At 46.3% G+C, this 13,297-nt stretch overlaps 1 protein-coding gene across 5 annotated transcripts in view; it reads left to right on the top strand.

Annotated features, from left to right (window-relative positions):
• Positions 1-13,297, top strand: part of CLPB (caseinolytic mitochondrial matrix peptidase chaperone subunit B) — a 136,689-nt gene that overhangs the window by 61,665 nt on the left and 61,727 nt on the right. For all 5 annotated transcript variants that reach the window (XM_040964433.1, XM_040964429.1, XM_040964432.1 and 2 more), the window contains one exon: positions 9,802-9,930. In XM_040964433.1, coding sequence (XP_040820367.1) covers positions 9,802-9,930 — 129 coding nt within the window. The remainder of the gene's footprint in view (positions 1-9,801; positions 9,931-13,297) is intronic.

Genomic DNA, 13,297 nt, shown 5'->3' with positions numbered 1-13,297 from the left:
TTCAACTTTAGGCTGTTGTGCATAATGCTGCTATTATTTGTATACAAGCTATTCTATATACATAATGTTTTCAGTTTTCTCGAAGGTAATACAAGTAGAACTTTGGACTCACATAGTAACTTGATGTTTTTCATCTTTTATTGATCTGCCACACTGGTTTCTGAAGTGGCTGTGCCATATAACATCCCCAGCAGCCACGTGTCAGAGAGTTCCAAGTTTTCCGTATCCTCACCCACTCCCATTGCTGTCTTCTAGTATCATCATCATCATCATCATAGGTGGATGTGAAATGCTATCTCACTGTGGGTCTGAATTGACTCTCTTTAGTAGCTAATGACACCAAGCATCTCTCCATGAGCTTTCTAGCCATTTGTGTATCCTACTTGAAGAAATGTCTGTTCAGGTCCATGGTCTATTTTCTGTTGGGTTTGGTGTTGAATATTGTGGGTAAGTATTGTCCCCTAAGTTTTTTGGGTTTTGTTTTGTTTTATATATATATAAAATATATAATATGTAATATATATTATATATATAATATCATTATATAATATATATTATACTATATATATTATATATAATGATATATAAAATATCATTTTATGACATGGTTTCATAGGCTCTGGGATTCCCCCAGCCCCTCCCCAAACCATCTCACCATATTGAATTCCTCCATATTGTTACAGTAGTACAGATCATAACCAGTCATGATTCCTTCATTGCGGGCATGGACCATGCAGAGAGTCCAGCATCTTATTGTCCAGATAAATTCAACAGTTTCATTGGGAGACCATCCTTGGTCTGAAAGTAGTGCTGGCAGAATATCATCTCTTCCAATGAGATGTCTCTACACAGTTTCAACAACAGGAAGAAATATCGAAATTAACAACATCATGAAGTTAATTAACATGGTATTGAGTTACCAATATGTTAGAAAATGCAAGTTGTCTCCTCGATTTTGCAGTCAGAGAAGTTAATTCTCCAGGATATTAAAGAGTTTACATAGTGAGTTTTGCTTACCAGTCTGATTCCGTCCACATGCTCTAAGATACTGCCCACTGAGGATTCCTGGTGGGATCATAGTGTTCTCTTATGAGAGTGTGCACTAGCATGAAGGAGCAGGGAGGACTTGAGTAGGAAATCTAGAGAAATTAACCAAGACCAACTAGGAGAAAACTTGGAAAGTCAAAAGAGGAATGCAGGTGGAGGGAATAGCTCCCAGGACTGGTGAGTTTTAGTTTTTGGTTTAGGGGTTTTTGTTGTTGTTGTTGTTGTTATAACTTTTTAAAGCCTTTTTTTATTTTTACTGGAAAGGCAGATTTAGAGACAAGGTCGCTTATTAAAGGCTATCAAAGGAAGTAAGAGCCTCCCATGGGCCATTGTTGACCCAGCTCAGGGAGTCTCCCTCTTGCGCTATCCCCTTGGTGAAGACATGCACAAGAGGCAAAATTGCAGCACCCACTCCTGCAGTAGGACAGTGAGATGGTATGAATGGTATGGTGTGAATTCCCTTCATCCCCTAGGCGATTATGTGGAATCCCTCCATACTCCTTGTGGTTTGACTGGCAGTGGAAAGGAAGAAAATGATGAGCCAAAGGAGTTGAATCATATGAGACTCCTGAGGCCTCCCTGATGATTCTCTGGGTTCACACTCCCTGTAGACAGAGCTTCTGAGCAGCAGTGAGAGTGGCGAGGGCTCTGAGGCCTCCCTGGCATGCTTCCAGTGCCTCCACATGGCCTTCACAGTGCCCAGAGCTTGCTTTCTAGAGACTTCTGAAAGGAATTCAGCTCAGTCTCTGAGTCTCAGGTCAGGTCAGCTGCCCTTCAGCTGTGTGCAGCTTTAGCCTCCCAATAACATCTGTACAGTAGGGAAGACACAGAGGCCTTAAAGCCAGGCATGCTGGCTCCAAGTCTCCCACTACCTAGCAGTGCAGGAAGGTGGTCCACCTAGCCTCTGTGAGCCTCTGCTGGTCAACGGGGAGACTAGGACTTGACCTCTGTGCCCCTGCCTGGGTTGTCAGGAGGGCAAGGAAGCAGTTGCCTCCAAGTACTCTATAAGACATGGTACATCTTAGATGGAAGGAACTGGACTATCTCATGTTTGTCTCGTAAAGGGTGGAGGTTCCCTCTCACAGAGGCATACTCACATCTTTAAAGGCAAAGGCACTTCTGGGCTTCCTGTGCCCTTCCATAGCCCCGGCTCCTGGGAATGGCTGCTAAACGCCAAGTCTGAGGGAAAGGGACTCAGCTAGGATTGCTGTCTTCTGCACAAGTGGGCAGTACAGCAAAGCTGTTGGTATCTGGAGACCATTGACTTTACCTCTTTTTTGTTTTAAGTGGCCCGTAATTGACTTAGTTCCTTGACCATGTCTCCTCCATTTCTGTGTCCCTAGTGCCTATTCCCAGGGAGAAAACAGCATTAAAACATGTTTGCAGTAATATTATTAAAGGCCTGTTCATCATATTTGATTGTTTTAGTATTTATTTAGTATTCTTCAGATTACTGCTTAGACTGATTTTACAGATAGTGGATAAGAGACCAACTTCAGATTCAGGACTGTGTGGTCCCCTAAATAGCAGTTTCTCTGCAGGAGAAGGTGCATGTTTTGCAGTTTGAGCATTGCCGACATGTGGCTAGTGTTACCAACAGAGCTTCAGGGACCACTTTCCATCTCTGCTGACTCTCTGGCACTGCTGATTTGGGCACGGACTTGCCACAGCTCTCAGACTTAATCATAGCACTTAGGCATACGTGTTTCAATCCTAAAAAGGCATGTGTGGAAACGGAAGGCTGTGAGAGTTGTGCTACATCATTTCTTCTGTTGCCTTTGGGGCATAGGACTCCTGAAGGGACAGGAAGGGCTGGCTGGGAGAAGCAGCAGGCCAACCTGGTTTCCCCCTGTCCAGGGTACAGGCTGGCAGATGTCACTGTTGGGAAGTTACAGTTCACCAGCCGAGAACCAGCTATAAATGCAGGCCTGGAAAGCCGCCCATGATGGCTGCTGGTGAGAGCCCTGGATGGATGAATTAGGGGAGCATCTGTGGGTGTGCACTCCCTTCCTTCCTCAGTGAGGGCCGGTGAGGGTGTGCACTTCTCCCCATTGCCTTTCCACCCTCAGCCACATAGCATGGCCATTATGAAATCTGATGAGCCAGGAGTTTCAGCAAGTCTTCTGGGACAGCTGCTAGCACTGGATAATGGGGCAAGGACTTCATGTTAAAAGCACAAAGCAAGAAAGAATCAAGATGACAGAATAGGGTAAAGACACGTATAAGCAGAGAATCACTAGCCGGGGTGAAGCAGAGACAACAGATTCCAGGAAATAGCAGAAGATACTCTGAAAGCAGAGGAGAACCTGGAGACCCATGGACACCAGGAAGCAGCAGAGACAATGGAGGGGTGTTACAATGACTAGGTACCCCAACAGCAGTCAGCAGGTAACAATCTGAGCTCCACTAGAAGCCAGGTGGGAATGGGAATTCACCAGGAGCTCAGGAAGTGAACCCAGGCAAAGAACTGCCCATTCTACTGATGTGTTTGATCCAACCAAGAGCAGACAGAGCAGCAAACCCAAAGCAGGTGGTACAGAACAGGGTAGATTTCACAGCCCAGACCCCCAGCAGTGCCACGTCAGGTACCATTTTGTGTAGTGTGGCAAAGGCTGTGGTACTGGAGGGACAACAATGAGCTGTGCATATGCTAAGCTGAAAGTGAACTCATTTCCAGGTCAGTGCATTGTACTGGTCCCACAGGGAAAATAGTACCGATTTTGACAGCCTGCGAGTCCCACCCAGAATAAATCCAAATGGCCCTCAGACTTAACAGCCAGTAGGTTCCGGCAAGATCATCACCACCAACAACCCAGATATATTTAAGATACCTAGTCTCTCCCTATTCCTGGGAACTATTTGAACCGAAACTGGAAGAAAGGGTGTGTAGGCAATGGTGCAGCCATAGCACTGGATCACAGGAGGTAAGTAGTGGGTAGCCAGGAGCGGAGCTACAGAGACCATGGTAAAAGCCTAATGCAAGAAGCCAAGCCTGAAACTTGCTGGAGGGAGTGGCACAAGTAATTACAAATGAAGAACCAGGTACCAAATGCAATACATAAAATCAAACTATAGACCTATGGATGACACAGCTTAGAAAGCTGCCCTAAGGAGAAGAATCTGCTAACCAGAAGTACAGTGATCAAGAGCAAAAGAAGAGATAGAGGCACAATGAATATTACTGAAGACTCCCCTGCAAAGGAGCAAAAAGCCTTTGCCAAGGGTTAACTGAGGATTGTATCAAGGAAATGGAGATAAAAAAAAATTGATATAAAGCTACTTATCAACAATGAGAAAAACATACAGGAATTTAAGGAATATGTTACACAGGAAATAGCAACACTGAAACAAAACCAAGCAGAATTATTAGAAATGAAGGACACAGTGGAGCAAATTAAAAACTCAGTGGAAAGCCTCAACAATAGAATTCTGAATGGGGCAGAAGAAAGAATCTCAGAATTGGAAGATATTTCTTGCCACAGTGGAGAAGCAGTTAAAAAGCTGGATCAAGCCAAAGAATGCATTCAAGAATTAAGAGACGGGCCCGGCGGCATGGCCTAGCAGCTAAAGTCCTCACCTTGAACAAGCCGGGATCCCATATGGGTGCCGGTTCTAATCCTGGCAGCTCCACTTCCCATCCAACTCCCTGCTTGTGGCCTGGGAAAGCAGTCGAGGACGGCCCATAGCTTTGGGACCCTGCACCCATGTGGGAGACCCGGAAGAAGTTCCTGGATCCTGGCTTCAGATCGGCACAGCACCGGCTGTTGCGCTCACTTGAGGAGTAAATCATAGGACGGAAGATCTTTGTCACTGTCTCTCCTCCTCTCTGTATATCTGACTTTCCAATAAATCTAAAAAAAAAAAAAAAGAATTAAGAGACACTGCTAAAAGGCCAAATATAAGAGTCAAGGGAGTTCCAGGAAGCCCAAAAAGAGAAGCTGAGCTTAAAGATGTATTCTATGAAATATTGAATGAAAACTTGCCTGCTCTGGAAAAGAATTGGGAAGCAATATACAGGAGGGATACAGAACTCTCAATAGGATTGACCAGAAGAGATCATCGCGATGACACATGATAAGCTGTCTTCAGTTGAACATACGGAAAAGATCCTGAAATACGCATGTGGAAAAAAATCAATTAACATTTAGAGGAGCCCCAGTCAGACTCACAGCTGACCTCTCAGAGGAAACTATAAGCTAGAAGAGAATGGACTGACGTACTGCAAATTTTAAAGTGAAAAAATTATTAGCCCAGAATAAATTATCTAACAGAGTTTTCCTTTGTCTTTGAAAATGAAATAAAATTCTTCCACAGTAAAGCTCAAAGAATATGCTTCTTCCAGACCTCCCCTACAAATGATACTTACAGATGTTCTCTTGACAGAGAAAAGGAATAGCACTCACCAAAACCGAAGCCAAATATAAAGAACATCTCACTAAAATGACAACAGAAAATAAACAATGAACAACCCATTACTAAAATGACAGAACCAAATTACCACCTATTCTTATCAACTCTGAACATAAATGCTTAAATTCATCAGTCAGATGTCATAGATTAGTGAACCAAAACAAAAATCAAAACCCATATTATGTATTGCCTACAGGAGATACTTCTCACCGACAAAGATCAGCACTATATATATATATATCATGGATTTCAATGTTTTTGTTTCTACTTTCATTTCTTTAGAAGTTTTTTTTTTCTTGTTCAATTCTTCACTGACTCATAAGCCATACAATAGCAACATTTTGTTCAAGAAGGTTCTTGATTTTCTTTTTCATTTCTTCACCGATACATTAGTCATTCAGTAGCGTGTTATTTAACTTCATGGCATTTTAAATTTCTGTTTTTCTTCCCGTTATTGATTTTGTTTTGTGGCTTTTTGTTTAAAGGGACGTGTAGTTACTGTGTAATAGAGACTATCATATCCAGATGTGAGTATACAATGCAGTATGCATCTCCACTTCTATCAAAGATGGACTCCCAATGAAACGGTGAAATATCCTGACAATAGGATGCTGGACACTGCCATTGTCCATGCCCACAGTGTTAGGATACACTTAAACAGCAGAATGATGGGTTTATGAAGAATTATACTATTGTAATAATAGAGGGGAAATCAGAGGTGGGGGGTGGCTTGGGGAAGAGGAAAGAGATCCCAGAACCTATGCAATTATATCATAAAATAATAGTAAAATGGGGGGGAAAAAAAGCTAACCCAACAGGATTGGACCAGGCCCCAGCTCTGTCACAAATTATGCTGGCCTTCTGCACTTTGATGCCCTCATCTGTCAGGAGTAAATGTACAGCTTACAGGGTGATTCTGAAGTTAGTAAGTAAATGAAAAAATTTTCCAGGTGGTAACACCCTACTCAGTTCCGTGTAGTGCAGTATTCTCACCAGGAGCCCGGCCGGCCAGCAAGTGGCTGCTGAGTGACACCAGGCAAAACAGATGTTTCTCAACTCAGACTGCATTTTCAGGCTCACTGGACTTCTCTTAGAAGAAAGGTGGATGTGAGGTTCCCCACATGAAACATTTTTCCACAGGCATAACACACTTTGCGAAGTGCAGGCTAGGCATATGGATAATGGCATACATTTGCTGCGAGACACTGTGTACCGGGCTGTGTAGCAAGCCCCTCTGTCATAGTGTCTCATGTAATCCTTGCAGCAGCCTGTGAAGCAGGTGCTATTACTGTGTCCAGGTGCTTGGCACAGAGGGATTGGGTAAATTGCCTGAGATTGCATTTTGTAAGTTCAGAGCTGCAGTTCCAGTACAAGTGTTCTGGCTCCAGGTCTCACTTATATAGCAGCCTTATTCTGATACCTTCACTACATATTTATTGGCTGGTATTACTGTTGCCATTGTTACTATTCCACAAACAAAGATAATACTAGTGTCATGTATTTTGCTGATTCAGTAAGCATTTGTCAAGCATATGCTTATGGCCCAGCACAGTGCGGCTCTGAGGATTGAAGTGGGAAGACGTTGGTCACACTTGCTGTTCTTGCTGAGCTTTTTGTCTGATGGGGAAACAGTCCAGTAGGCAGGTGGGTCCAACAGAGTGTCATAAATACTGTCATCAGGAGAAGCACAAATTGCTAGGGGAGCTCTTAGCCACAGAAATGGTCTCAGGCTGAGGCAGTATCACTGGAGGAAGTGACTTCTCACCAGAAACTGGAAACTGAAGCAGAGTTGACCAGCCAAAGTTGTGGGAGAGGGGAAGAATGTTCCAGACCTTGGGAGAGTAGGATGGTGGTGGTAAGAAGCACAAGAGCTCAGAGAGGAGCAGGACTCCTGCTCGTGGGCATCCTGTGGTAGCTGACACAAGGACCAGAGTGGCCCCAGCTATGGCCCTCGAGTTCCCCTGCTTCTGTGGTGAGCAGCCTGGGAGTAGCTTGCTTGCTGCACTGGAGACTGGTAACTATTTGCTCAGTGCTCTAAAGTTTGCCTTGGAGTGTTAATTCCCTGAAGTCAGAAGCCACCACTGCATCAGTACTCATTAAGTGGCATTTGTTGAATTTCTTTGCAAAATGAATTGGGCTGTACTGGCCTTCTTGAGCCAGCTATCACTTTTCCTCAGGTTCATCACATCCTGTGTGGCAGTTCAGGGGGTCTGAGGGACTTTGAGGTGCTGTGCTCTGAATTCCTTTTCAGCTCTTCATTGTCCTGTTCTTTTCCTTCCTGGCCTGGCCAGTGCATGATTATAATCAGTCTGCTTGACTCTAAGGTGTTGTCCTCAGCCACTTTCTTCTGTAATCCTAATCTGCTGTGGTCCCGGTATGATGTAATAAGACTTGCTGTGACTGTGGGTTAGGGGGTCTCCGAAAAAACATGTGGATACCATTGCAGTGGGATGATGCGGTTAGTTGCTCAGAAGCAAAGGTCATACAGTGCTAGGGGCGGGGGCGGGGGCGGAGCCGGGTTTAGGAGTCATCAGCCTGGAGTGGGAGAGCCTGCTGACCATGGATTTGGTAGACCATGGAGAGTGTGGTCCTGTCCTCCAGCTACCCACTACTGTAACCTCGCTTTCTCAAATGTTTAGTGAAGTACTTCCACCCCAGCCAGCTGCAAGCCTCAGGCAAGTTCCACAAAGAGTGCTTGCCACTTCCCTGAGCAAGGCAGGCAGATGAGTTCAAGCCAGAACTGAGCACAGAGCATCTGGGCCCTCCTGTCTCAGAGTTCTGGTTCTCTCCTTTGCACAGTGAAGTAGCATGACAGGTTCAAAGGAATGTGAGGCCTCGGATTGGACCTAGCTTCTAATCTTTGCTTAGCCAGTTACTAATTGCATGACATTTTAGCTTCAGTGTCCTCAACTGTCACGTGGGGAAAAAATCCCACTGTGTTGTATAGTTATGAGAATCAGATTAGTTGTGCCAAGTGACCGTGCCAACTATGTCAATAAATGCGATCGGTTAGGAGAAGGAAAGATGACAGTCTTACGGCATTTTCAGTCTAGCAGGAGGAGAAACACAAGCTGCATCCCAAGACCACCTGAAAAAGTAGGTTAGAAATTGTTGTTGTTGTTTGGCTTTTGACTCCCTAGGCAAGGCCACCTCTTACCTTAATACATCCCATTTCCAGTGAAAGGCAAGACATAACCGAGGGACAGAGGGAACATAGGATTCAAGTCAGCTGAACACCACTTATAGGGAAGAGCACACAGTGATACAAGGCAGAAAGAAACTCATCAACAGGGCAGGATAGACGCTGGTCTTTGTGATCTCATTTTCCATGGAGCGGGGAAGCCTCATAGGTGGGTTGCTTTGCAGTTTATTGTCCAAATTGGGAATAGCCAGAATAACAGGTGTAAGTCAGAGTGGACAGGAAGATGTGTGATTACCCAACCCAGAGAGTTGTAAAAGTAACGAACTGGTTTTAGATTATCTCTTATCAAGCTAGAAAGAGATAATCAAGAAAACTGATGGTAGAGTGAGCCTTGGGCTTTGGTTTCTTGATCACATGAAATGTTTGTTCCTTTTCCTTTCTAACAATGTTTAACAGGTAAGATAGATTAGAACATTATATAGTCAGTAAATTCCAGTTGTGTAGGACACAAACACACACGCAGATACACATGAAGCTCTGGAGTGTGTGTATGAAATCTGGAAGGAAAAAAAGGAATCTGAAAGGAGACACATCAAAGTTTTCCAAGTTGCAGAGAAAATGGTCCCTTGCACTTTTCTGTAATTTCAAATTTTAATTGATTTTATGATTTCCAAAAGTCTTTAGAAATTAGAATTTAATAACCAGACTGCACATCTTCAGAGCAGGAAGATAGGTTATTCTCCAGATAGCTTCCTTGAGCTAGCACTGCTCCGCTCTGCCCTCCCCAGCCTTCTTCATCTCTGGGATGTTCTCTTCATGTTCAAGTTGAGCCAGGCTCCCCTGTGGCTTTCCATATCACCCTTTTACACTGCTAGCATAGCATTTATCTCAAACAGTACTATAGACATCTGCTTATTGTCTGCTTCCCTTTTCAGATTAGGTCAGGGACCATGTCTGATTCATTTTATGGCTCCAAGATGAATCCTAACACATAACAGATGTCAGTAAACTTTTGTGAACTCACTGGCCTGCTCCCCTTCTTCTTGCTAGCACAGATGGCCAAGCACATAGTAGGTGTCAATTAATGTTTAGTAAGTACAAAGATGGGTGGGCAAGTGAATTAAATGCCTAGAGAAAGCAGCTAAGATTAGTGACTTATATATTTGCTGCTAATGGAAGGCTTTGTGTTGTTGTTCCTGCAGTTCTGGTCACCCGAGAGGATGACTTCAACAACCGGCTCAACAACCGTGCTAGCTTCAAGGGCTGCACGGCCCTGCACTACGCCGTCCTTGCCGATGACTACCGCACTGTCAAGGAACTGCTTGATGGAGGTGAGAGCAGGGTGGGTAGGGTGGAAGAGGGGGCTGGCCCAAGAGAAGGTACTTGGCAGCCTTTCCGCTCTAGTACCTCACCTCCTAGGGCCCGTTATCCTCTCACAGCTGGAAAGGCCTCGAGAGTGGCTGCACTTCTGCACAGTGGCAGTGTGCATGTGAGATTTACTGTCCTGCGGCTGGTGTGTGTTCTTAGTATGTGCAGGATACACCACACAACACTGTCTATCAGCATGTGCTGGGAGAGTTTTCTTGATTGCTGCTCTCCCCAGAAGAGTCCTGCCTTCCTCCGCTGTAGTCCCCAGAACAGACCAAGGGAGAAAAGGACAGGTACTTCCAGTCCCTGCTGAGCCAGTAGTAAAAACTGGATGGAGGTACTTCCCAGGAACTTCCAATCCTAACACCTTCTGTCAACCTCATTTACACTGGTTTAAAATCCAGGCCTCACCTATACCCTCTGCCTGCAAGGGCCTTTCCCAGAGCTGCCTGATAGGCGTCAGTGCTGTGAAGGGCAGTGCTACCTGACCATATGCTGCTCGTGCCTGGGATGAGTGATGCTTTTGGAGTGATGATTCAGTGTTTGCAGAAAGAGAGGCTTGGAGAACATCCCCTGGCAGCATGCTTCTTACCTTTTTCTTTGTGGTTAAGCGTTGGAGTGTGTAGCAAGGATTTCTTTCTGCCGTGCTTTAAAATCAAGCAATGTTCCCACCCTTTGTCCAGTAGTTTACATTTCTACTGCTCCCAACCCCCAAACAGCAGAGGACTAGCTCTGTGAGGAGCCCCTCTCCCTAGCCTTGCAGATCGAACACCTTTGAAATGGAGAGGAGAGGTCTTTGTATGAGGCTCCCTGCACCCTGCCCCCCAGGCCAGGGCTGGCCCTTTGAGCCATTCCAGGGCCATGATTCCTGCCCACTGACTTGGAACAGATGCCCTGAGCCCCCACCTTTATATTTCTCCCACCTGCCTTTTTAACCACTATCCATTATACTCCCTACCCTACCCTCCCAGCTGCGAGGGCCAAAACCATTAACCCACTTACTTCTCCCTCCCAGACCTGAACAAGTTGCCATCATTCAGGGCCCTTCAGGCCTGCTAACTTCTGACCTCCCTCCCCCCTTGACCTCCCTTGGTCTGCCTGTGTATGTGACCAGCCAACCGAGAGGCAGGATCCTGCGCTCTTGTGCTAGGGGCTGTCTCCAGGAACACATCCACAGTCTTTTGACCTCGTCTGACCTCCAGAAGATTTGCCTTCCTGCTCATCTAGCTTTCTGGACTTCTACTTGCCACCAGCTTTGCTGCAGCCACTTAGAGGGAAACTATATCCATGTGAGCCAAGGCAGGCCTGGATACAGGCCAGCCATGCTTTAAGGTCCTTATTGAACCCTTTTCCTTGAACTTGCTCAGGCTGCAGCATCCAGGGTCCCTGTGTGTTAGAAGATTACAATGCAAGGAGGCAGCACTTCTTGCTTTTTTAACAGAAGCCCCCGCTGAGCAGGGGCCACAGCTCCAGCAGCAGCATCCTGCTGTTAGGGTGTAAGAAGCTCGCTGGCCCATTAGGAGGCAGCATGGAGTAACAGAAAGAGCATCTCAAGTGTCAAAGTCTGGCCAATCTGGGCTTGAATGCTTATCCCACTGCCTAGCTGTGTTACCGTGGATGTGTTCCCTTCACTGGGAGCCTTCGTTTTCTTGCCCCTACTTTACAGGGATGGCATGAGGATCAGCAGTGCTGTCTGTGATGTCCCTGGCAGGTGTGTGGTGCATGGGAGGGAGTTACTGTCTGAACTACCCTCCCTGCAGCTCAGACCCCTTTCCCTCCCAACCTGGAGCCTGCACTCCTACCCAAAGACCTCTTGACTGCCTGCCTGCACCACCCCCATGTCCCCTCCTCTTGCCTGAATTCTCAGACTCTTGAAGAGCTCCTTCCCTCAGGAAGCCTTCCCAGATTGAGTAGCTGTGCTACTCCCCCTGAGCTTTCACTGTGCTAGGGCTTTTCATTCTGGAAGGGGCCGCTTCTGCTGTGTTGGAAGGCTGTGCCTTGGTCCTCACTCAGGGAACTTTACCAGCACATTGCTCTCTAGAATGTGACCCCACTGGCAGGTCCACCTTCATAAGTTCTGGCAGCCCTTCCCAAACAGAGGTCCATCAGGGAGGCATTTGAGGCCTCATGCATCCAATGTACACAGGAATTAGCATCTCTGCCAGACAGCTAAAGTGCTCCTAGGTCTATACACCACTTTTGGGACCATTAAGGAAGTCATGACTCAGGTCATTTGCTATGGGTAGTTCAAGGGAGAAATCCCAACTGAGAATGGCCACGGAGATGAACAGAGAGTCAGGTCTGGAGTTGGAATCTTAATCCCAGCCCTGCACTTGATTGCTGTGTGATCCTGAGCAAATGACTAATGACTCCAAGTGTTTCCTGGCAGTGAGAGATGCCACCTGCCTTTTGAGTTTTGTAAGGACTCACACATGTATGGCTCTTCACACTAAGCACTTCATTATTTTCCAAAACAATCTGCTTTGGGGCCAGCTTTGTGGCACAGTAGGTTAAGCTGCTGCTTATAACACTGGTATCTTATACTAGACCACCAAAGTCCCAGATGCTCCACTTTGAATCTAGCTCCCTGCTAATGCACTTAGGAAAGCAGCAGAGGATGGCCCAACCGCATGGGATATGCAGATGGAGTTCCTGGCTGGCTCTTGGCTGGACCAACCCCAGCCCATTGCAGCCATTGCAGCTGTTTAGGAAGTGAACCAACGGATGGACAATCTTCCTCCCTGCCGTTCTCTCACTCTCCTCTCTGTTTTCTCCTGTCTTCTCACTCCTCTACCACCTCCTCCCTTTTCCTCTCCCTCCTTTTCTCTCTCCTCTCTCTCCCCTCTCTCTGTCACATAAGCAACTCTTTAAAAAAATGCGAAGCTCAGCACTTATTTTTCTCCACCCTCCATCTTTTTATTTGAAAGAAATAGTTTGCTTCCTCTGACCTACCACCCATATGCCTGCGGTGGCCAAGGGGAGCCAGAACCAGGAGTCAGGAACTCGGGCCAGGATTCCCACATGGGTGGCAAGACATCAGCTGCTTGAACCGTCACGTGCTACTTCCTGAGGTGCACACCAGCAGGGAGCTGGATTTGGGAGCCAGGGCCAAGCCAGACATGAAGCCCACACATTCTGATGTGGGACGCAGTATCCCAGCCTGCGGCATAACTGCTGGGCCAGACACCTGCCCCCATTTGAATTTCTTAACCCAGCTGGAGAGGAGCTCCAGCCTGCTCCTCACCTAGCATTCTTCCTTGGCTGCCCCAGCACTCCGACAGTACTATAGCGGCATCCAGTGTTCCACTTGGTACATGTACTCTGGTGTTC

This window comes from Ochotona curzoniae, unplaced genomic scaffold (assembly GCF_017591425.1).
Source record: "Ochotona curzoniae isolate NIBS_2020 unplaced genomic scaffold, NIBS_Ocur_1.0 scaffold_3223, whole genome shotgun sequence".
Classification (NCBI taxonomy): Eukaryota; Metazoa; Chordata; class Mammalia; order Lagomorpha; family Ochotonidae; genus Ochotona; species Ochotona curzoniae.
The sequence above is the reverse complement of the archived record's forward strand: the minus strand, read 5'-3'. Positions and strand labels throughout refer to the sequence as shown.